The following is a 23,988-nucleotide window of genomic DNA, read 5'->3' as shown; positions in this document are numbered from 1 at the left end:
CCCACCTCCTGGGCCATAGCAATAACACTGCACAGATAAGATAAAGTCTCCAACATGGAGAATGAGACCTGGACCAGGAAACAAGTCACTGGTCATTTATTTGTGTGTGTGATCAGATAACCACATTGTATGAGCAAGAAAACCTAAGAGGATCTGGTGTTATCATCAGGTAAAACTTGGATCAAAGTTCAATGATAAGCATAATCCTCATCTTTCAAAGTGACTAATCCTGAATGCCAAATAGCTCACTATCTAATCTAATTGATATTCTTTTTTATGCCAGAAAAGTTTTTTTTAATTGGGGAATTTTTAAAAAGAGGACTTACTGGGGCAGGAAACTGCAAAATAGAATTTAAATGGTTAGAGAGGAATGTCTCTAGGGGCAGGGTTAAGAAAGAGATGTCTGAAGGGTAGTCAGAGAAGGGAAGAATCCAAACAGATGGGGTGCAGGTGCCAAGGCGGACGTTTCAGGTAGAACGTGAAAGGCAGTCAGTCCAGGGGTACGGCGTGCAAATGTCCCAGTACAGCCATCCTCTGGGGCTGTGTCTCCTGGAGCTGTGCAGAGACACCTGATTTGTTCAGCACGTATTCTTCGAGTGTCCACAGCGTTGCCATTGGTCCAGATGGTGGGGACCTGGGGGTGATGACCAATTGCAGGTTGAGGAGTCAGCAGCCTGTAAGAGGGGGTGTTGGTGAAGCTGGGAGGGGAAAGGTAGAGGTGGATGGGTAGACGGGCAAAGGGAGTACTCTTATTTCAGGGACAGGGCGAACCCAGCTCATTCACAGCCAGCAGAGGAGACACTGAAGATTCAAGAAGAGGACGTGAAGGAGACAGGAGGATACAGGCTCGAGATTTTTGGGAAGGAGAAAAGAATCCTATTTGGAAGAGAAGTAAAGGAAGTGAGAAAGAGGTACTATCTGGAAAGACTCTCAGTTGGGGAGGCGGGGTGTGAGGTTTGACAAAAGCCTGCCAAGAGGTGGGGGAGTGAGAGCTCCTAAGCAAGGCCTGAAAGGAAGGGAGGCCCCTGTGGGCAGAACAGAGCTGCCACTCAACAGTGAGGGCTGTGGCAAGGTCCCCAAGGAGGCAGAAAGGTGGCCGTTGAAGCAGGCGGCCAGGACTACATGTCATACAAAAGGGGGCTGGAATACTTCAGGCCACCTGCGAGGCAGCTTAGCAAGACGCTGGCCGTGAGTCCCTGTGTTCCTTCAGACCCTCTCTTTGGGCTTCGCCTCCCCTTGTCCTTGAGTCTCACATAGCATCTTTGTTATCTAGACAGTCAGAAATGGCAAACTTTTAGGAAATAAGGCAAAGCTGGAAGGGACTTCATACACTGTTGTTGAACCTTATTTTATAGATGAGGAAACTGAGGATCAGAGAGAAGTGACTTGCTTGAGGTGACACAGCAAACAAGCTGCTAAACCACAATCAGAAGACCCCTGGGGTCTTGCCTTGTGTCCTGAAGCACCTGGCCCTCTGCCCAATAACCTACAGCTTACTTAACTTTCTGCGCACCCACACAACACCATGCACACCCACACACCATGCGCGCCCACACAACACCATGCACACCCACACAACACCATGCACACCCACACACCATGCGCACCCACACAACACCATGCGCACCCGCACAACACCATGCGCACCCGCACAACACCATGCGCACCCGCACACCATGCGCACCCGCACAACACCATGCGCACCCGCACAACACCATGCGCACCCACACAACACCATGCGCACCCACACAACACCATGTGCACCCCACACCATGGGCACCTGCACAACACCATGCGCACCCGCACAACACCATGCGCACCCACACAACACCATGCGCACCCACACAACACCATGTGCACCCACACACCATGCGCACCCACACACCATGCGCACCCACACAACACCATGCGCACCCACACACCATGCGCACCCACACAACACCATGTGCACCCACACACCATGCGCACCCTCACAACACCATGCGCACCCACACACCATGCACACCCACACAACACCATGCACACCCACACAACACCATGCACACCCACACAACACCATGCGCACCTACACACCATGCGCACCCACACAACACCATGCGCACCCACACAACACCATGCGCACCCCACACCATGGGCACCTGCACAACACCATGCGCACCCGCACAACACCATGCGCACCCTCACAACACCATGTGCACCCACACACCATGCGCACCCGCACAACACCATGCGCACCCACGCAACACCATGCGCACCCACACACCATGGGCACCCACACAACACCATGCGCACCCACACAACACCATGCGCACCCACATACCATGGGCACCCACACAACACCATGCGCACCCACACAACACCATGCGCACCCACACAACACCATGCGCACCCACACACCATGCGCATCCACACAACACCATGCACACCCACACAACACCATGCACACCCACACAACACCATGCACACCCACACAACACCATGCGCACCCACACACCATGCGCACCCACACAACACCATGCACACCCACACAACACCATGCACACCCACACAACACCATGCACACCCACACAACACCATGCACACCCACACAACACCATGCGCACCTACACAACACCATGCGCACCCACACAACACCATGCGCACCCACACAACACCATGCGCACCCCACACCATGGGCACCCGCACAACACCATGCGCACCCGCACAACACCATGCGCACCCGCACAACACCATGCGCACCCTCACAACACCATGTGCACCCGCACACCATGCGCACCCGCACAACACCATGCGCACCCATGCAACACCATGCGCACCCACATACCATGGGCACCCACACAACACCATGCGCACCCACACAACACCATGCGCACCCCACACCATGGGCACCTGCACAACACCATGCGCACCCGCACAACACCATGCGCACCCTCACAACACCATGTGCACCCGCACACCATGCGCACCCGCACAACACCATGCGCACCCACGCAACACCATGCGCACCCACACACCATGCGCACCCACACAACACCATGCGCACCCACACACCACCATGCGCACCCACATACCATGGGCACCCACACAACACCATGCGCACCCACACAACACCATGCGCACCCACACACCATGCACACCCACACAACACCATGCACACCCACACACCATGCACACCCATTCAACACCATGCGCACCCACACACCATGCGCACCCACACACCACCATGCGCACCCACACACCATGCACACCCACACAACACCACGCGTGCCCACGCACCACCAAGTGGCCCACACACCACCAAGCATGAGCCCCTTGTGGAAGTTAATCATTAAAGCCTAGTCTGTTCAAAAGCTTTTAACCATAGTTACTAATTAAGCCAGTTTCTGTGAGAAAAGACATTTCAAATACAAAAGTGTTCTCTTAAGCTAAATCTATAGGCCGTCAAATTGTAGTAGCATAAACTGTACGATTATATTTCAAGTATACTTGAAAATATTTCATAATGTAATGCATCAACCTCTGTAGCCTTGGATGTTCTCTTCATTGCAGGCCTCGTGCTGGGCCCTGATAAAATGGTTTTATAACTTTGGTGGGGAGGAGGGCGGAATTTAACTAAAATAACTTCACTTAGTGTTGGAGTGAACAAGGTAATAAAATCTGTTTGCTGTGTCCGCTGTCTCCAGATAGGGTTGTAATTACACCGCATGAGGAAGAAAGGTAGCTGAGTCTCAATCTAGACCATTTATGTAAACTCAGCCTCCTTGTCAACGGTGTTCTCATATTACACGCACGCAAACCGCACAAATCTCTCGGAGCCCCACAGAGACAGTGTCCACTTGCAGGCCTGTGAGCTGGCTTATATTCTTTCTGAAACTGGTGTGTGTGGTTCAAAACCAAAAACTGACATTCTGAGGTTTAAAAAATGTATTGCCAATGAATTCCCCAGGGCAACAATTACATAGATATGAAACATGTAAAAATTAAAGGTATCCTTTACGCCAAAGTATTACACAAAAATGCATTTTGCTTGAAAAAAGTATCTTGTTCAGCTTTTTAAAAAAGTTTCGTTCTTTAAAATGAGTTTGAAAAGAAAACTGGTCTTTAAGGAAGAAAAACAGGCAATTCCTACTACAACCAAGTTAACATTTGATAACATTTTAATCTCTTAATTCAAATATTTGGCATTTTCCCCCAGCAATTCCCCTCCAAATCATACAAAAACCATGAAGCGCAAAGTATATTTCTACTGTATCTATAAATACAGAGACATTATTGCCAGGTGACAAAGCATAGTTTTTTCCTCTGTTATGACAAATTGGTCACTGGTTTTTAACCCGAAGGTCCCCCCCGGCTGGCGCTGGTCGTGTTTCTCTCGACACCTGCAGCTCCCAGCGTGCTCTGTCCTCTCTGCAAGGAAAACCACAGGCCACCGCCCTGGCGCCATCCGCGGCTCGGTCCAATCAATAAGGACTTATTTCCTGTCCATTTGCTGAGGTCACAGGAGCGAACCTCATTAATTATTTCTGCTACTGCAGCCTCAAGTGTGCTTCTGACGTGACAAGTGAAAACGGCTTGACCTTTTTTCGTCTAATTTTGTTTGTAGCAGTTCCAAAAAGAAGGCAGTATTCATTTAGCGATGTGATAAAAGGAAAAAAAAAAAAAGTGTATGTTTTTCAAGTCATTAGCAAATTTAGATATTTCATTATGAAAGCTCCCCGGATCACCTCATTCCTGTATTTTCAGCTAATGAACAATAGTGTCTTTTTTATTTGGTGTCACGAAAATCTGGTCACAGCAAACACAATGTTTTCTAAAGCAGATCTGGCCTCGGAGGGAGGGAAGCTCTCCAGGGCTCCCAGTGCCTTGTTTCCATGGTAACGACACAGGTCAATAGCTGAAGTCACACCTTTGCCAGCTTTGATTGTTTCTCGCAACTGTTAAGAAACAAATGCACAATAAAAGTCAGTTTTTAAGGTACCACAACTAAATTGGGGAAGGGAGGTGGAAAACAAAGCAGAGGACAACCAGTCTAGATTGCGTTTCTGCTACAGCCTTCTGGGGTAAAGAGGACACGGTTCCCCGGGGTTCCCCGGGATCTCGAGGCGCTCACGTTCCCCGCGGCTGCCCTGTGAGTGCGCCCGGAGGAGCACGCAGGCTGCGACCCCCTGATACACCTCCCGCCCCGACATCTTGAAATGCGCCCCACTGGGGTGGCGGGACTAAGGTGGAGGCACCCAATCCCGGGCATTCTGAAGGCAGCAGCCTGATTTTCTCGAGGGAGGAAGGCGTCATCAACACCCCGGTGTATAACTCATTTCTTCTATACTGTATGTTGACACAACAGTCCATATGAAAATTCAAGAAAGATACCACATTAAAAAAAAATGAACACTACATTTTTAAAACTAAAAGACTTTATTTGGGAAGAATGAATTTTAAACACCCTTTGTAAAGACTAAAGGTAAACTCTTGATAATAAACAGAACTGATTTCCAATAAAATGGTTACACTTTAGGACTGAAAAAGAGTTGGTCTGTCCGCCTTACCATTGCCCCGATTCCATCTTCTCTTTCTCAGTGACTACCTCAAATGTCCGCCTAAACCCCTGGTCAGAAATCTGGGAGTCCTCCTCCATCCCTCATATCCAGTCAGGCACCATGGAGCACCAGAGTTGTTTACCCATGGCTGCACTTTCTGGGTCCCAAAGACTGGGTGGGGCCAAGTGACAAGTTCCAGTCCATGTGAACGATGCGTGTCACTGTGGGCTGCAGCATGTAATTGTCCATGTGAGTCCCTCCAGAGCTTCCCCTATGGCACATCCACAGCCACACTGGAGGCGCCCCTCAGCCTGGATCCCAGAGGGACCACCATGACCCCTCCGCCTCGTGCCTCTCCCACCAGAGCAGGACATGCATCGTGGGCGAGAAACACATCTCTGTTGCTTGAAGCCCCAGAGATTATGAAGGTGTCTGTAGCCCTCTTGACTGATACCGTCACTAAGTCCTAGCCATTCTGTCTCCTTTAAAGCTCTCAACTTTATCCTCTGTTCTTTATTCCCATTGACACTACGACAGCTCAGGCTCTTATCATGCTTCACCTGGGCTATTTTTTTTTTTTTTATCCTCACCCGAGGACATTTTTTGTTCAGATAGAGTGGGAGGGAGAGAGAGAGAGAGAAACATCGATGTGAAAGGGACACATTGAGTGGCTGCCTCCCACACGACCCAACCAGGGCCAGGGACAAACTGCAACCGAGGTACGTGCCCTTAGTGGGAACAGAACCCGGGTCTCTCTGGACCACAGGCCGATGCTCTAACCGCTGAGCCAAACCGGCCAGGGCTTCACCTGGGCTATTTTTCACAATCACCTCCTAAAGAGTCTTCCACCACCAGTAAAGAGTCTTCCCACCGCCAGTTCTGCGCCCCCGGAACACATCAGTTTCCCCCTTTCGTCATGTATTTAGGGAAACTACTTGTAGATCTCATCTCCTCTGAGACTCTCTTCATCTCTGCACCCAGCCCCCAATCCCACCTGGCTGGATTGCACTCAGCTAGGATGACAGCCTGCGGGGCTAGCTGCAACTCTTCCCAGGCACGGCTGTGGGGCCCTCTGCAGCTGCAGGACAGCGTTACCCTGCAGCGTGGTAATTCTGCATTCATCCATCTCTCTCTTCATTAGACGTTAAGCTACTGCATAATTCATGAAATATATAGGAGTAAAAGAAATAACCTGTTTTATTCCTCTAACTATAAGAGACGACAGAACAGAGGTCCTGGGAAGCTCAGTGGCTCAACCTGGATCATAGATGGGGATAGTGGCAAAGCTGAGATGACAAGCCAGGTTTTTCTTTTTCTTTATTGGTTTTAGGGAGAGAGATGAAAAGGGAGGAGGGGAGAAAAGAGAGGGAGAGAAAAACATCACTTTGTTGTTCCACCTATTTATGCATCCATTGGGTGATTTTTGTATGTGCCCTGACATATCAGGATGACGCCCCAACCAACTGAGCTACCTGGCCAGGACCCAGAGGCCAGGTTTCTCTAACACCCAGCCCGACAGCACTTAATAGTATGCTCCACCAGACTCTCAAGCACTCCACGGATATTTCCACCCTGCATGTGAACATGGGGACTCTTGCAGCCTAGGGTTCCCTGGTCTCTTGCCAATCACTGAATGCATGAAGACACTAAAATGGGGCCGGGCATCAGAGGCAGCCAGATGTAAACTCCCATTCTAGCTGTGTAATCTTAGGAAAGCCATTTAACTGCTCTGAGTTCTAAATGGAGAAAACATCAGTCCCTTGAAGACCGGCTGGGAGGACCACACGAGACAGCAGAGTGCTTGACTGTGCTAAAACACTACAGAAGTTCCCAACGGCTTAATGCTTCTTCCTCCCCAAGTCCTTAGCCACTGGCCCATTTTCATCAAGTTGTGCAGGAACGAAACCATGCCCATCCGTGGAAGTACTGTCTGGCGGCTTTTGTGCTGCAATGGCGGAGCCGAGGAGCTGCCAGGGAGACTGCTTGGTCTGCAAACCCTCACATGTTTGCACTCTGGCTTTTGTAGAAAAAACTCTGCTGGCTCCTAGACTAAATCAATAAATATCTTCTACCTAGGTTCAACAATAGTTAATATTTTGCCATTTTTATTCTGTGTGTGTGTGTGTGTTCTGAACCATTTGAAAATAAACTGGGGGCAGAAGCATGCTGCTAAATTAGCTCTCCAGGGGAGGAAAAGCTCTATTTGTAACATCTGCAGAATTTTGTGGTATGAATCCTCCCATCATGGAGTTTCAAGCTACCAAGCGTTGTGGGCTCACAAAATCCTGGAATATTTAACAATAGGCTCCAAGCTGGTAGGACCTGCCTTGGACACACCACGAACACAGATGCTCGCCCTTGTTTTGATATGCATCTCCTAAAATAAGAACTCCCCTGACGTAACCAGTTTACCATTACCACAGCTAGAAACGGTTCTCAGCAATTCTCTAATACTATCTAGTATCTACTCCATGTGCAGATTTCCCCAATTGGCTCTAAAATGTCTTTTTTAGCTTTTAAAATTCCAGCCATGATCAATCCTGGTTTACATACTGCATTAGTTTGCTATGACACTTTCATCTTTCTTCCCCCTATGACATTTCTCTCTCTTTTTTTTTTTGGACATTGCTATTTTGAAAGGACCAGGCTGTGTTGTACAGTGTTCTACATTTTGTATTTCTCTGACCGTTTCATTCGGTTTGGTCTTCTATTAACCTCATTCAGGTAGGCTCACCTGAATAAAGGTGGCTCATGGGGCTGTAACCCTACAGTGAGGGGTAATTCAGACTGGGACAAGAAAACACCCAGGAAGGCATCACTGAAAGTTACTCACATCCTAAGAGTTCACTTCTCTCATCCAATGACGATTTTACTTCCAGTTAATAGCTGAATCTGCTCTCTCCACAGAGGTGGGCTCACAGGGCTTTTTATACCAAGGGACCTGCTAGAGTCCAGGTGTAAAATGCCCATTTAATGACTCACCAGTAATCTAATCTTTCATGCAGGTATTGTTCCTCACAGTCATCTGTAAACACCTCCATCAACTACACAAACTACTGGCTCAAAGGAAATCCTTTAGATATAATTAATAGTCTATAAATAAGATTCATTTTATATTGTAAATTAAAATAGGCAATGGGTTTATTCTGGCACAACAACCTTGTCCTATTTATATAACTATGACAAACAAACAAACAAAAACATTAGCTGGGGTTCCCAAACTTGGCTGACCATAAAATTCACCTGGGGAATTTTAAAATGCAGATGCTTAGGCCCCATTCCTAGAGATGGAGTCAATATGATCTTAAATAAATGGTTCTTAGGTTATTCCAATGACTAGCCAGATGGAGGAGCACCTCACTAGCTGGGGCATGCATTTTGAGTTACTTTATTTTGTATTGGGTTTATACTGTTTCAGCTACACTTCCAACTGGATGTCTTTGCAATGATCTAATTCAATTCAACAAGCATTTGTTGGGCACCTATGTGGCCTAGGTATACTGCAGGGGCTGGAGATACAGAAACACTGCCTCTCAGGACCACCTGTAAGAGGGGCTGTTATAGGGCTACAGGACCAGAAAGGATTAAACAGAACACAGAGGGATTGGACCTATAACCTTAGTTCTAATAGCTGCAAGAGAAAAGACCATAATTAAAAACATCCTGCCACTTTTGCCTTCACCTACATTTTGACTGGGCAAAGGCCAAATTAATACAGAGACAGACTTTCCATATTAGGATGTGGCTAGAGAGCTAGTGTGTCCTCACTCACCCTTATGACTTGAAAAACACTTTAGCTGATAAATAACACACATACACACACACCCCCCAAAGGTGAATTATTAGTCTGTGTTTTACTTCCCTGATATAGCACTTTAGGGCACTAATATAATTAAATCTCCAATTAATTCCACTGAGTAATTGTATAATTGTGGCATCACCTGAAATAAATTAAGTCCAATCCCCTGCTAGAATATCCTATTAAAGACATTAACACAGAAGAGGATGTGAAGTACTTAAAGTTAAGTGCACTATTACTTAACATTTGTTAAAAGGTGTTACTAAACACCTTTTCAGCAATAAATGTTGCTTTACGAGATCCTTTTGAGAAAATCATTATATGTCTCTAAAAACCATTTGCTTCAAAAGCACAAGCCCCTGCCATGGGGTCTAAGTACCTTCAGGAGAAGTGGAGACAGAAGTCACTTCTGTCCAATGAAACGAGAAAGAGTTTAAGACCTAGAAGAAACCCCAAGCACAGTCTTGTCTTCTCACTTCATTTTGCAGGAGATACTGAGATGAGAGAGACTGCACATGGAATTTGTGAAACAGACTGGTTTCATTTCTCACATCCAGGGCTCTTCCACTCGGTAGCACTGGAAAAGATTAGGTCACCCCACGTTTTACTCCACCCAGCCACAGAGTGCCTGGAGAAAACTGAGATGCTAAAACTCGTCTGGAACACGAAACAGACCTTGTTCTGAAGAAACTGGATAATAGAGTAAGAGTATAAAACAATACATTAAAGTTTTTCTTTAACATTTGCCCGAAACCCGGGCAGGTGCCCTGACTGGGAATCGAACTAGAACCTCTCAGTCCATGGGATGACGTTCAATCCACTGAGCTACATGGGCCAGGCACGTTTTAAAACAAATGTATTTATTGATTTGAGAGAGAAACTTTGATTTGTTGTTCCACTTACTGATGCATCCATTGGTTGATTCTTGCAAGTGCCCTGACCAGGGATCAAACCCGCAACCTTGGCGTATTGGAAGATGCTCTAACCAACTGAGCTACCCAGCCAAGGCACATTAAAGTTTTTTTAATGATTGAAAACACCTGGATAATAAGGGTAAAAGAAAACAAATGACAGCCATGCTGAAATGGAAAGAGACCACATCTTAATCCGGGGCAGAAGTGGACCATGCTTCCCTCATGGAGATTTTGAAGTGAACAGAAAGGTAAGAGGCGGGAATGACAAGGGACTTCAATCTTTGAACATCTGCTAAAACTCACATTCCATAGTTGACAAATTCTTGGTGTGCCTGATTGATAATCTTACGTATCAGAAGACAGAAGACGTGCTTCTTGCTTAATTATGTCAACATAATTGGATGTAAAGGTGACAGGAAACTGGCAAAAAAGAGAATGCCATCTTGGTATTAGACTCAGGTTGAGAAAGGACCGGCAGGCACGGTTTGAGACACCGGGACTGTACTTAGAAAAGTGCACTGCAAAAGCTAGTGAAACGAGCACCATGACTCTAAGAGATCCTAAGTAGAACTACAAGGTGGGGCCAAAATAGGTTTACAGTTATTTGTATAGAAAGTAATACAATAGTTAATAAATAATAATACAAGAATAAACTCTGTGTTTCACATACTCACAAGGGTAAACCTACTTTTGCTCCACCCTGTATAGTTTAAGGGTGATAGAGCCTCTCAAAAACTAAATTCCAACAGTGGTCAAAATTATGAACAAAACCAAAATAAATGGCTACAGACTAAGTTGTCTCAGGGCTCAGACTTGAAAAGGTCCAGGTGTGAGAGGAGGGGCAGATCACCCTGCCACCGCTGGGCCCAGCTGAGCACCTGCTCTGCACACAGCAGCCCTCTCTATAGAGACAGGACACTACCCCTGACTGGGAGGAGCTACCCCTGACTGGGAGGAGCTACCCCTGTCTGGGAGGAGCTAACCCCTGACTGGGAGGAGCTATCCCTGACTGAGGGGAGCTATCCCTGACTGGGAGGAGCTATCCCTGGCTGAGGGGAGCTATCCCTGACTGAGGGTAGCTATCCCTGACTGGGAAGAGCTACCCCTGTCTGGGAGGAGCTAACCCCTGACTGGGAGGAGCTATCCCTGACTGAGGGGAGCTATCCCTGACTGGGAGGAGCTATCCCTGGCTGAGGGGAGCTATCCCTGACTAGGAGGAGCTATCCCTGACTGGGAGGAGCTAACCCCTGACTGGGAGGAGCTATCCCTGACTGGGAGAAGCTACCCCTGAGGGGAGCTATCCCTGACTGGGAGGAGCTATCCCTGACTAGGAGGAGCTACCCCTAACTGAGGGGAGCTATCCCTGACTGGGAGGAGCTATCCCTGACTGGGAGGAGCTATCCTTGACTGGGAGGAGCTAACCCCTGACTGGGAGGAGCTATCCCTGACTGTGAGGAGCTAACCCCTGACTGGGAGGAGCTACCCATGACTGGGAGGAGCTATCCCTGACTGGGAGGAGCTACCCATGACTGGGAGGAGCAATCCCTGACTGGGAGGAGCTGATGAAGGAGAGGAATAAAGCTGTAAAAAACGGTGTGGGAATCCACCAGTAAGTCTGTATTATCATCAGGACACTTGTCTAAAGTTCCATTCCTCATAGAAATATGTTCAGAAACAACTAACTTTGTTAGAATCCACAAAAAGTGATGGATTCATGGGGAAAGAATAATAAGGGGCTTCGAAATGTCAAGGCTGAGTTTAAATAAAAACAAGTAAGCTCGCCTGGGCCTGTGTGGCTTAGTTGGTTGGGCGTTGTCTTGTGCACTGAAAGGTCACCAGTTGGATTCCAGGTCAGGGCACATGCCCAGCTTGTGGCTGTGATCCATAGTAGGGGGCGTGCAGGAGGCGGCCAATGGGTGTTTCCCTCTCATGTGAATGTTTCTCTCTCTCTCTCTCCCCTCTTTCCCTTCCTCTCTCTGAAAATCAATTTTAAAAAATCTTTGAAAAACAAAACAAAATAAGCTCAAATAGTTGCAAAAGATGTATTAGTAAGAGAAGACAGAGAGGAAACAGAACAACTAAAGAATGAATTAAAATTGTAATGACTAAGATAAGTTCCATGAGGAGAGAGGCCTTCAAGGATGAAATGTGCATTCACAAAGCCCATTACAAGTGGTGAGGGAGGCCCTGGATTCAGCTACCATCTTGGCTTTCTTCTGGCATCTGGTGTCCTTCACTTTCCAAGACCACCCACCCTCCCAGCGCAAACACATCTCTAGGACAAGTACCCGAGAGCCCCCTCCCCACCAGCAGCTCTCTCCCTCATTCTGTCTGAAGTCCCTGTTGGGCTTCCATCTTCTGGCTCTTCCTCCCTCTGTGTCCTCCTCACTCTGGAGACCTGGCTCCTGGTCTGGCGCATCTTCCAGAGGCACCCAGCCAGCTCGTCTGCTCCTGCCTGCTTGGAGTGCACCCCCAAGTCCTTCCCACTAACTGAGAGACAGAAATCCTAGAGATGGTGAGATTAAATGACTTTCAACATAGGACAAAAGAAATGAGGAAAAAGGTGCACTCTGGAACACAGACATGTGGATTTATGAACAATTAGGGCAAAATCCCAGAAAAGGTTATTAAATGGTTTGTGGGTTCCAGAAAAAGGCGGTGGTGACTGCAGTCCCAGGGTAGGTCACAGTGAACAAGTAAGTCAAGACAGAACTCTCATTTGCCTTTCGATATGATCACTTGGCTGTTAGCATCAGAAACAGTAAAGATAAGAGTATATTCAGGTTTTGGAAACTTAGTCCTTCATGGATAAGGCAGAGAAATGGAGTCCGGATTAGAGTATGGTATTATGGATCTGAATATGTAAAAGAACTACTCCTAGGAAATGGTTAGTAGTGAGCAGACAAGAGATTTCGAGTATTGTGCTATATAAGACTAAATACCTGGTTTCTTTCCCTTATCAAAGTTCTGTGCTTTACTTGGATGAAGATGGAGAAGAAATGCATTTTAAATTTTAATTTTCAGATGTCATACAGCCAAGAGAGAGACAGCTAACACATGGATAGCATCAAAATGTTAATGGTTTTGAACATTGAACAATAGACTGATACTAGCCAGATGAAATGTAACAGGGATAACTGTATAGTTGTGCATTTAGATTTCAAAAATTAATCATAAAAGTGTAAGCCTCTGTTTGGCAGTGACTTATTAAAAAATGCTGAGACTCTTCCCTGGCCGGTTTGGTTCAGTGGTTAGAGTGTTGGCCTGCAGACCAGAGTCCTGGGTTCGATTCCCGCTATGGGCATGTACCTCAGTTTCAGTTTGTCCCCGGCCCCGTTTGAAGTCGTGTGGGTGACAACCACTCTATGTGTCTCTCTCACATCAATGTTTCTTTCTCTCTCTTCCCCCCTCTTTCCCTCCTGCTCTACTGAAGATAAATGAGAAAATATCCTTGGGTGAGGATAAAAAAAAATGCTGAGACTCTTTGATAACCACATTCCTTAAATAATTCAAGACTATAATGTAGATTTTTTTTTTAAAAAAAGCAGATGTAAACTTTGGCAGCATCAACAGATGTACATTTCCAAAATACAGGCAGGAATGGTCATATCACACTCTGATGGTCAGCTCCTGTTTAGAAAACTATCTGTGCCTGGGAGCCACTGTCATGTGTGAGAGGGGCATTCAAGACAGACGGGGTCCAGGATCAGGATGAAGAGCATTTGGCGACATGTCATCTAAGAAAATGTTTAACCTGGAGGAAAGGATTAAAAGAAATTATGAAAGCTGTTTTCAAATATCTAAAGCAACTAAATGGAAGAAGGAGCAGTCCTGTTCTATATGCTACAGGGGACAGGACAGGGTGACGAGGTGAAGTCCTGGGAAGAAGATTTCAATTACAAATATGAAACAGCTTTCAATGACTAGAGTTGTCTAACAACAGAACAATTATTTTTGACAAGTTGCGAACTCTCTATTAATCAAAGTCCTTAGCAAATGGATCATGTCAGAGAAAGTATGAATGAAACAGCAGGTGTGGGAGGTGGGCCAGCCTGCCTCCAAAGTCCCCTCCAGCTCCAGGTTCGGCTGACGGCGCTGCACGAAGGCCCGCCCACCGCTGAATGGCAGGCCTGCACAGCGGGAACGGCTGCAGGGGAAACCTTCCTCTATATGATCGGATGTGAAATGTACTGCCAACAGCATAAAAAGCATTCCTTTTTACTTAGAGTAACAGATTATTTGCAAGCATCTATAGGGGGAAAATCTACTAATCTTAACTAAATATCTTACTTTGGCAAAGAAAGGAGACAGAAATAAGAGAATTCTTAGTTGTTTTCTCAATCACATGCAAAAACAATAAGAATTATATTAAACTGAGGCTCGAGAAGCAATCAGTGCTTTGTGCTTTTCACAGGAAATCTTAATGATTTATATTGTAAATAATCATAGCTTTATCCATATTCTCATTGAAAGCAAAATTTTAATTTTGGTGTCACATGCCAAAGAGGAACTTAACTCTACATGTCGAAATTCAAAAAGCAAAACTGGGACCGTGAAGCCTGTTAGGAAACTGTAACAGAAATTCAACAGCAGAACACAGCGTAGGTTGTTGAGTGAAGCAAGGAGCCACCCTTGCCGGTAGCTTTTTCAGGACTGAATCAGTAGGTAGCAAGCTCTGTACTCTCACGACAAATCCTATGCTGGTTGTTTGACTGCAGAGAACACTGAGGGACGAGGACACTCACATCATGTAGGTGGCAAAATAGTCCTGGTGGTTATTTGAGGAAAACATAAGCTACGTAAGAGTGAATTTGGGTTTCTGTTATTTTACTTTAGTCCGTATCTGACTTACACATTTCTTAACTCCTCAGGTCTCAGTTCGCACCTGCTTTAGTATTTGGTTGCTGATATCACTTCCCTCAAAACTACTTCCATTGCCACCACCATCCACATGGCCCTATATTCCTAACATCCTAACACGGATCCTGATAAAATGAGCTTAAAACACATTTACGACTTCCATCTCTAGAAAGCACCTCAAACTACATTCCGTGAGAGGAATGACAATGAAACAAATGTGTACCTCAGCCAGGTCTTCCAGGCTGCACCCGGCCCGGGGAAAGCAGGATCCGTGTCTGAGCTGAGAATGGCCCTCTCTGTGCCACGTAACCGTCAGCACATCTGCAGGGGCGACACCTCTTCCAGACCTGAGGCCTCTAGTGACAGTGTTATAGGGGGTATGTTTATAAACACAGACCCCTGCCTCCCTCAAAAGAATGATGATAATTGTTTTGGTTATATCTATAAAACTTTCTTGGAAGAATGAAGAATGCTTACCAGTTTTCAAAAATATTGTAATAGTGTGGCTGGTGTGGCTCAGTGGATTGAGTGTTGTCCCATGGGCTGAGAGATCCCGGTTCGATTCCCGGTCAGGTCACATGCCCAGGTTGTGGGCTCGATCCCCAATAGGGGGTGTGGAGGAGGCAGCCAATCAATGTTTCTCTCTCACATCGATGTTTTTCTCTCTCTCTCTAAAAAAAAAAAATCAGTTAAAACATTTTTTTTTATCCTCACCCGAGGACATTTTTCCATTTTTTGTTCAGGTAGAGTGGGAGGGAGAGAGAGGAACAGAGAGAGAGAGAAACATCGATGTGAAAGGAACACATTGAGTGGCTGCCACCCGCACAACCGACCAGGGCCGGGGACAAACTGCAACCGAGGTACGCGCCCTTAGCGGGAACCGAACCCGGGTCTCTCAGGACCGCAGGCCGACGCTCTAACCGCTGAACCAAACTGGCCAGGGCAGTTAAAACATATTTTAAAAAATCATAATAATTATTGCACTGGTTCAGCAAATATAAATCCTAAGAGAATCTTTTTAATAGACAGTCACTGTTTCTGAGACCAGAACTATGTTAGGTTACAGAGCAATGCATAATGTGTTCTGGATGCCGTCAGACCAGAGCCCGCAGGCTCTCCCCTACTTCTGGCTGCGGCGTGTCTGAAGCACCTCGAGAAGCACTGTGGCAGTAACACGGTAGAGTCAGCAGACCTGGGCAGGATTATGATTCCGTGCTATGTGAACAATGTTAGGTCATTTGTTCACGTCTCCATAAAATGAAGGACTTCAGAGATAGAATTTGATAGAAACATCTGATCAAGTGTGTTTCGAACAGAGTGCACACTGGAGAATATGTGCATGATGGCATGATGGCATGCATCATAGAGAGATCACAGCACGTACAAAGGCCTGCAATCTTTCCTAACCAGTGCTCACAAATGTCAGAATGGATCACAGATAAAAGTTAGCAGAATTTCCTGAGATCTAGAACAGGGAGACCTTCCATAGGGGGCACCCCTGCGCTATGCAGGAATCAATCTTCGGCAATACATCTTTGGCTTTACTCTGACCTGGTGAATAGGTAACATCTTTCATCAAGCCCGGAGGTCAAGGACTTGGGGGAAAGGGACAGAATCCTCCCAGTCATAGGGCCGCTGAGCAGTGCTTTGGGTCACTGGTTAGGAAACACGGCTTCAGATGCACCAACAAATTACAGGTTTCTGATAGAGCAAACATCCTAAAATCACAAAATCCTTAATGCTGTACAAAATGAGGCTGTAGGGTTAGTATATAAGTTTGGAAATACAGTCATCCCTCGCCACTTCGCACTTCGACTTTCATGGCTTCACTCTATCGCAGTGTTTTCAAATACAGTAGTATAGTAAATAAAGAATCCTACTTCGTGGAAATTCACTTATTGCGGTAGAGTCTGGGACTGATTAACTACGATAATCAAGGGCTGAATGTATCAATCTAGGTCATGACAGACTTTTAAGTTACTAAGACCATATTCAGCATCTACACAGAAGTGCCTCTCTTTCCTTTCTCTCAAAAAATATAATTTTGGAAAACCCATGTTTCTCCATTGTATCTGTTTTATGACAAGGAAACAGACACTCTTCCCTTCAGCTCTCTCAGAACTGGTTCAGGGACTAGACAGGCTCCTCAGTGGGACAGAAGGCTCTGTCCTCCACATAAAGGCATATAGGCTCTGCCTGTGCACAGGTGGCTCCTGACACCACAGACTGGGAGCAATAATTGAATCCAGCTATCCCATGGTGCAGAGCATTTACCCACACAACCAGCCTGGGAGGCATGTTTAGTTAGCTTTCTCGACTAAGATTCGAAAGATTATTCCGATTAAAAATATAGTTGGGGGGCCCTGGCCGGTTTGGCTCAATGGTTAGAGCGTCGGCCTGCGGTCCGGAGAGACCCGGGTTCAGTTCCCGCTAAGGGCACGTACCTTGGTTGCAGTTTGTCCCCGGCCCTGGTTGGGTCGTGTGGGTGGCAACCACTCGATGTGTCGCTTTCACGTCGATGTTTCTCTCTCTCTCTCTCCCACTCTATCTGAACAAACTATCGAAAAAAAAAAATGTCCTCGGGTGAGGATAAAAAAATATATATATAGTTGGGGGAAAATAACAGGAGCAATGGTGGAGTCAGATATGCCTTATGAATTAAAAGTACAGAATATAGGCACAGACATTTGGCATACCTTGGTCATTCATTCATTCAACAATAATTCAACAAATATTTATTGGGTACCCAGTACGTGCCAGGCACTGCATTAGGCCCTCAGGGTATATAATGGTGAGCAAAACCAGACAGGATTCCAGGCTTACAACCAAGAATGGGTCACTGACAATCTCAGTCTGCCCAAGTTTCCTGGTAAATGTTAGTTATTACGTAAACATGTACTTTTTTTAGGGGCCAGTCATTCAAAATGGCTGATTTAAGAATGGGAGAGATTGCCCCAGTAAATATTATTGTTATGAACTAAGTAATTTCACTTTTTTTTCTTTATTGATTTTAGAGAGAGAGGAAGGGAGAGGGAGAGATAGAAACATTGATGAGAGAGAACATGTATTGGCCACCTCCTGCATGCCCCCTACTGGGGATCAGGCCCACAACCTGGGCATGTGTCCTGACCAGAAATCGAACCAGCGGCCTCTTGGTGCATGGGTCGACACTCAACCACTGAGCCACACCAGCCAGGCTAAGTAATTTCCCATTTTATATATATAATTAGAAACCAAAGATCACAAAGTAGGAATATATGACCTGAAGAAAAATAAAAATGACAAATGCTTAGAGGATTTAATTAAAGTAGTATTAATAGTATTAGGCTAACAAGTGAGAGGGTGGCATACTTCATGATGTCATACAGAGGCTTGTTGATACTATTTAATAATTTTATTCATGATGCACAAGGGAATAAAGATCATGATAATTAAATCTGTTGATGCCATTGAGGTGTGTGGAATTGCTAACACCTCAGAGAACAAGAATCTAATTTAAAAATAACATTAAGAAATTAGAAGAATAGATCATCAAAGAAAGATGATAGCCACCGAGGACCAATGCAAAACAATATACTAGGAGCCTTTAAGAGGAAAAACAAGTGTGATGGTGAGCAATGAACAAATGTCCAGAGGGAACTGCTTTGCAAAATGAACTGAAGGCTCATGATCAGGCACACTCTGGGTGAAGGCGGCAGTGGCTGCACATTTGATTAGAATCTACTTTGATTAAAAGTTTCACATGGTACAAAGGCTTCTAAGCTTTATTGTGAACAGAAACTAATCAATGATTATTTTTCCATCATTAATAATCATAGATTGAAGGAGATTTGGAATCAGAGCAGTAGTTGCAAAAACTGATTTTATTTTTTTAATTTTTTTTTTTTTTTTTATCCTCGCCCGAGGACATTTTTCCGTTTTTTGTACAGATGGAGTGGGAGGGAGAGAGAGGAAGAGAGAGAGAGGGAAACATCGATGTGAAGGGGACACATCAAGTGGCTGCCACCCGCACGACCAACCAGGGCCGGGGACAAACTGCAACCGACGTACATGCCCTTAGCGGGAACCGAACCCGGGTCTCTCCGGACCGCAGGCGGACGCTCTAACCGCTGAGCCAAACTGGCCAGGGCAACAAAAACTGATTTTAGTAAATGAATTATCCTGAAAACCAGATTAAGCAAAGTCCATTCATCATTATTGCTGCAAGGAAAAACACTTGTCTGAAGTGTGATTGCCAAAAGAAAAATAACTGGTTGTATCTGTTTTTTTTTTAAAATTAATTAATTTATTTTTGTTATAGATGTTTTTCCTTTTTTTCCCACTGATATCCCCCTCCCCCTTCCTCCCTGCCCTGTGCCCAGCTTTGTTGTCCATGTCCATTGTTCATGCACACATGCATATAAGTTCTGTGGTTTATCTCTCCCCTAACCCCCTCTTCTGGGGATTGTCAGTCTGTACCCCACTTCCACGTCTCTGGGACTACCCCATTCCTCAGACTGTTATGTTCATTATATTCCACAAATAAGTGAGATCATGTGATATTTGTCTTTCTCTGCTTGGCTTGTTTTGCTTAGGATAATACTCTCCAGGTCCCTCCATATCGTCTCAAAGGATAAGAGATCTTTCTTTCTTACAGCTGCATAGTACTCCATTGTGTATATGTACCACCACTTTTTTATCCATTTGTCTACTGATGGGCATTTGGGCTGTTTCCAGGTCTTAGCTATTGTAAATAGTGCTGCTATGAACATGGGGGTACATATATTCTTTCTGATTGGTGTTTCAGGCCTCTTAGGGTATATTCCTAGAAGTGGGATCACTGGGTCAAATGGAAGTTCAATTTTTAATTTTTTGAGGTAACTCCATACTGTTTTCCATAGTGGCTGCACCAGTCTGCATTCCCACCAGCAGTGTACTAGAGCCCCCTTTTCTCCACACCCTCACCAACACTTGTTTGATGATTTTTTTTTTTATCCTCACCCGAGGATATTTTTTTCCATTTTTTGTACAGATAGAGCGGGAGGGAGAGAGAGGAAGGGAGAGAGAGAGAAACATCGACGTGAAGGGACACATCGAGTGGCTGCCACCCGCTCGACCAACCAGGGCCGGGGACAAACTGCAACCGAAGTACGTGCCCTTAGCGGGAACCGAACCCGGGTCTCTCCGGACCGCAGGCCGACGCTCTAACCGCTGAGCCAAACCGGCCAGGGCTGATGATTTGTTGATGGTGACCATTCTGACAGGTGTGAGGTGATACCTCATGGTTGTATCTGGTTTTTAAGGAAACAAGGAGTGGGGATTCTATGCTTCCAGGTGGCAGCTCTGGCAGGTTCTTCCCAAAGGGCACTGTGCTCTGGTCAAACAAGGCAGCACCTGCCCAGGGCACTGGGCTCTCAGCCCCCTCCACGGCCTCCAGCACCTCCAGCACCTCCAGCACCTCCAGCACCTCAGCTGCTCCTGAGGCCTAGCACACTTCACGGTGTCAAAAAACTTACATTTTCCAACTTCACTTTTCTGCCTACTGCCATAGAAGCAAGCAATTCTTTAAGAACCTAAACATAAATTCTGATTATATCACTGAAAACACATTTTTTCAATTCTCAGTAGCCCAGGTCATAATCTAAAAAAAATTCCAATTCAAATCAGAGTACACTTTGAAAACCTTAAAAAATCCTTTAAAAATACAATGCATTTCTTATTTTAAACATGCTTAAATGTTGTCACCTTAATGCCTTCATTTACATTTGTACATGTTGTCTTCTAGTCTTTACCAAGCATATAACATTTTACATAGTTGCATCCATGTCACAGTGGTATTTGTTTGGATGATTTCTTTTTCAATTCTATAGGGTAGAGCAAAAGTGTGTGTACAGTTGTTTGCATGGAAACCAATACAATAATTAATAAGTAATGAAACAGAATAAGCTCTGTGTTTCCTGTGCACCTACTTCTGCCCCACCCTGTATTATAAACATCTGATCTAATTGGACCACAAGTCCTTTATGGAAAAAGATGGGAGCAGGAAATGTCAATGCTTCTACTTAGTCTTCATAATTATCACTAAAACAGAAATCCTAAATGTTGAGACAACTTCCAGAGGTTAGAGGAAAGGAGAGATTCCATGCCCCCCGAGATGCTGTTTGGGATATTCTACCAAATGAGCTAATGTAAAGTCCCAGGGTAGGAGAAGTAGCATCTGCCCAAGAAAGGGGTACAGGGAAGAGAAAACACAGCAACATCTGGTCTTTAAACATGCCAATGTGAAAAATCCTCATAGCCAATTTAACTAGGGTTCGGGATAGAATGAGCAGGCAAAAATTGTCTGCCAAAAAAAGAAAAAAGAGCCTGGCTTTGTCAGTAAAGACAAGACAGTAATATTTATAGAAAATTTTCTATAGTCAAGGTTCAGAAAAGGAATTTTGGACTCAACATGCAGCGAAATGTTTGACACAATCTATGTGTAACAGAAGAGAAGAACCAGCTAAAAGGGCAAGCCTTGGAAAGAACCGTGACCTGAGAGAAAGGCTCTTTTCTTCTTCAAGGGAAGCGATGATATGTGATCATGCAAATGCAAATGTCTGCGGGCTGCACTGTTAGAGGCTGGAAGAGAATTTTAATGTGTATCCTATGCAAATAAGTTTTATAACAAAACAAAATGTGCAAGGCCTTCTGAGGGCAGGGAGGGAGGAGGGCAGCAGCCGCTCCAGACGCCTGCCGGAGGACCGAGCCCCGAGAGTGTGCTGCTTTGGGACCCTGAACACATGCCAGGAGAGAGCAAGTCAAAAAGCTACTCCTTTAAAACGATCTCTTACATTTGACTGAGGACTGGATGCCTGATGAATTAACACCTGCAAGATCTTTCTTTACCAAATGCTTATCTTGAGCAATTCTCTGTGCTTAGAGTGAAGGCAGAGTGAGAAGACATTAGAAAGAACACCTCAGCTGCACTGAGTCATGGGGGAAATGGTATGAACTGCACAGCAATGACTGGAGATGAATATAAAAAAAACTTTTGTACATTTAGAGTCTGCATGTCAAAATTAGCATGAATGTCAAAGCCCATTTAAAGCTCCATCCCAGGCACTTGTGAAAGAATAGTAGGAGGCTGGCTCAGTGCTGACAGGGTTTGGTTCTGACCAACTGATATTTATATGTATCTGTGTATATGAAGCAATCATAAAAAAGAAATCAGGAAAAAGCCTGCATTTCTGTGATGGAGATATTTAAGCAAGCCATTCTGAATGTGTTAAAAAATTAAAATTGTAGAAAGCCGAACCATAGGTGCCATGTTTTGCCTGAAGTGGTAGAAATACCATCTGCCTGTCTTTTAGCAGCATGCCTACTTCACGAAGCCATGGCTCAACCGCAGGCATACGCTCGGCTCCAGCTGGGGAAAATACACAGACGCTAAGCAAAAGCAGTCAACATATTCGCTTTCAGACATATATATTAGTTACCATAGCAAACCGAGTGTGACTGGTCCGAGAAGCTTCTCCACCAGTCCCAACACATGGCCACACATTCCTACAGTTCGATAGGTGGCACTCTTCCCTCTAGCACGGAACGGAATCACCCGTGCTTACCCTGGTGGCCAGAAGCCCCCGGAGCATGGCACAGTCTGAGACATACACACCTGGGCTGCAGACCAATCGCGGTAATTAAGATCCCCATGGCATTGTGCATGTGAGCGAAACTGTGAGCACCTGCTCCTTGGTCACAATGCATTTCTGGTAACTACATTCTAATGGAACTCATCCTGCAGTTTTAACTTGGTAGGTAAGCTGTTTCCTGTGTTTCCATTTTGAAAGCTACTGGGCAGAATCGCCTTCCAGTTAAGCAGCGACCTTCCCTGCGCAGCCCCTGGTTGGACAAGTTTCAGGCGTGGGCAGAGCACTCCTATGCGCCTGTTCCACCTTACAGAGGCGGGAGAGACCTAATGAATTAACAGCTGTCAAGTGCTTTGATATCTTCAGATGAAAGGCACTGCAGGCCGTGTAAGACATTCATATCCAGGCTCGACTGCAACAGGACTCAATGGAGAAGTAATTCAGTTTCTTATCTGCGTGTGTGAATACAGCTCACTGTTGTGCTGAATGTGACAGACATCCTCCAGGTCCTGCTAGGACTGCTTTTGAAACAGTCCCTCTCCTGCCCTCCCCCCACGGCCTCGTCCTTCTGAGAATAACAAAATCTCAGAGGTGGCATCCTACAGCCACAAAGCACACGGCCATAACGATCTCGTATGGTCCTTGAAACCTATTTTTTCAGATAAAATCTTGCTTTTGAATACAGACTCACAACTTGGCCATAAAGAAATTTCCAGCCACAAATAAATTTCATGACGGTCTCTAGAAATGGCCACTGAATTTCAAATGTGGTGCTTGCAGTGGTCAGTATGAGTGCCGTGACCACACAAAATAAGAGATGAGTCGACTTTAGGTCGTGATGTGTACACCACGTAAGAGGATACGCAGCTGCACCTACGCCTCCTCCATACTCAGCAGAGACGGATACAGTCTTTCTTCCCCATGTGACTTGGGTTTAGGTCTGTGTGAGGATTACAGGCCTGGATTAATTACCTAAAGTTATGCCCTTAACTTTCAGACTATCGCCACCTATGCCAGGGTGGTGGGTTTCTGTTTTACTGCATGAGAAATATTGTCACTGGGCACTTGGGAAGGTCAACGTAGGGCTCCTGGACATGGAATGGACTGTGTTATATAGTCAATATACTCTTTAAAAGGCCAATTTGAGCCTACAGTTCTTGAGTCCAGAGTTCTCATGGTGTCCTGCACTTCTCCTAGCATAACACGGATGCCACACTCATCCACACGCACACCAGGCCCTCCTACACGTGAGCCTGTGCTGGGTGCAGGGG

The 23,988-nt window shown here is 45.7% G+C and overlaps 1 protein-coding gene across 1 annotated transcript in view; it reads right to left on the bottom strand.

The window, feature by feature from the left end:
* Positions 1-4,196: 4,196 nt before the first annotated feature.
* Positions 4,197-23,988, bottom strand: part of PDSS2 (decaprenyl diphosphate synthase subunit 2) — a 261,210-nt gene continuing 241,418 nt past the window's right edge. The window contains exon 8 of the mRNA XM_036249222.1: positions 4,197-4,934. Within this exon, the coding sequence (XP_036105115.1) occupies positions 4,776-4,934 (159 nt within the window). The 3' untranslated portion in view covers positions 4,197-4,775. The remainder of the gene's footprint in view (positions 4,935-23,988) is intronic.

The sequence above is a fragment of the Molossus molossus genome, unplaced genomic scaffold, assembly GCF_014108415.1.
Source record: "Molossus molossus isolate mMolMol1 unplaced genomic scaffold, mMolMol1.p scaffold_m16_p_8, whole genome shotgun sequence".
NCBI lineage: Eukaryota > Metazoa > Chordata > Mammalia > Chiroptera > Molossidae > Molossus > Molossus molossus.
The sequence above is the reverse complement of the archived record's forward strand: the minus strand, read 5'-3'. Positions and strand labels throughout refer to the sequence as shown.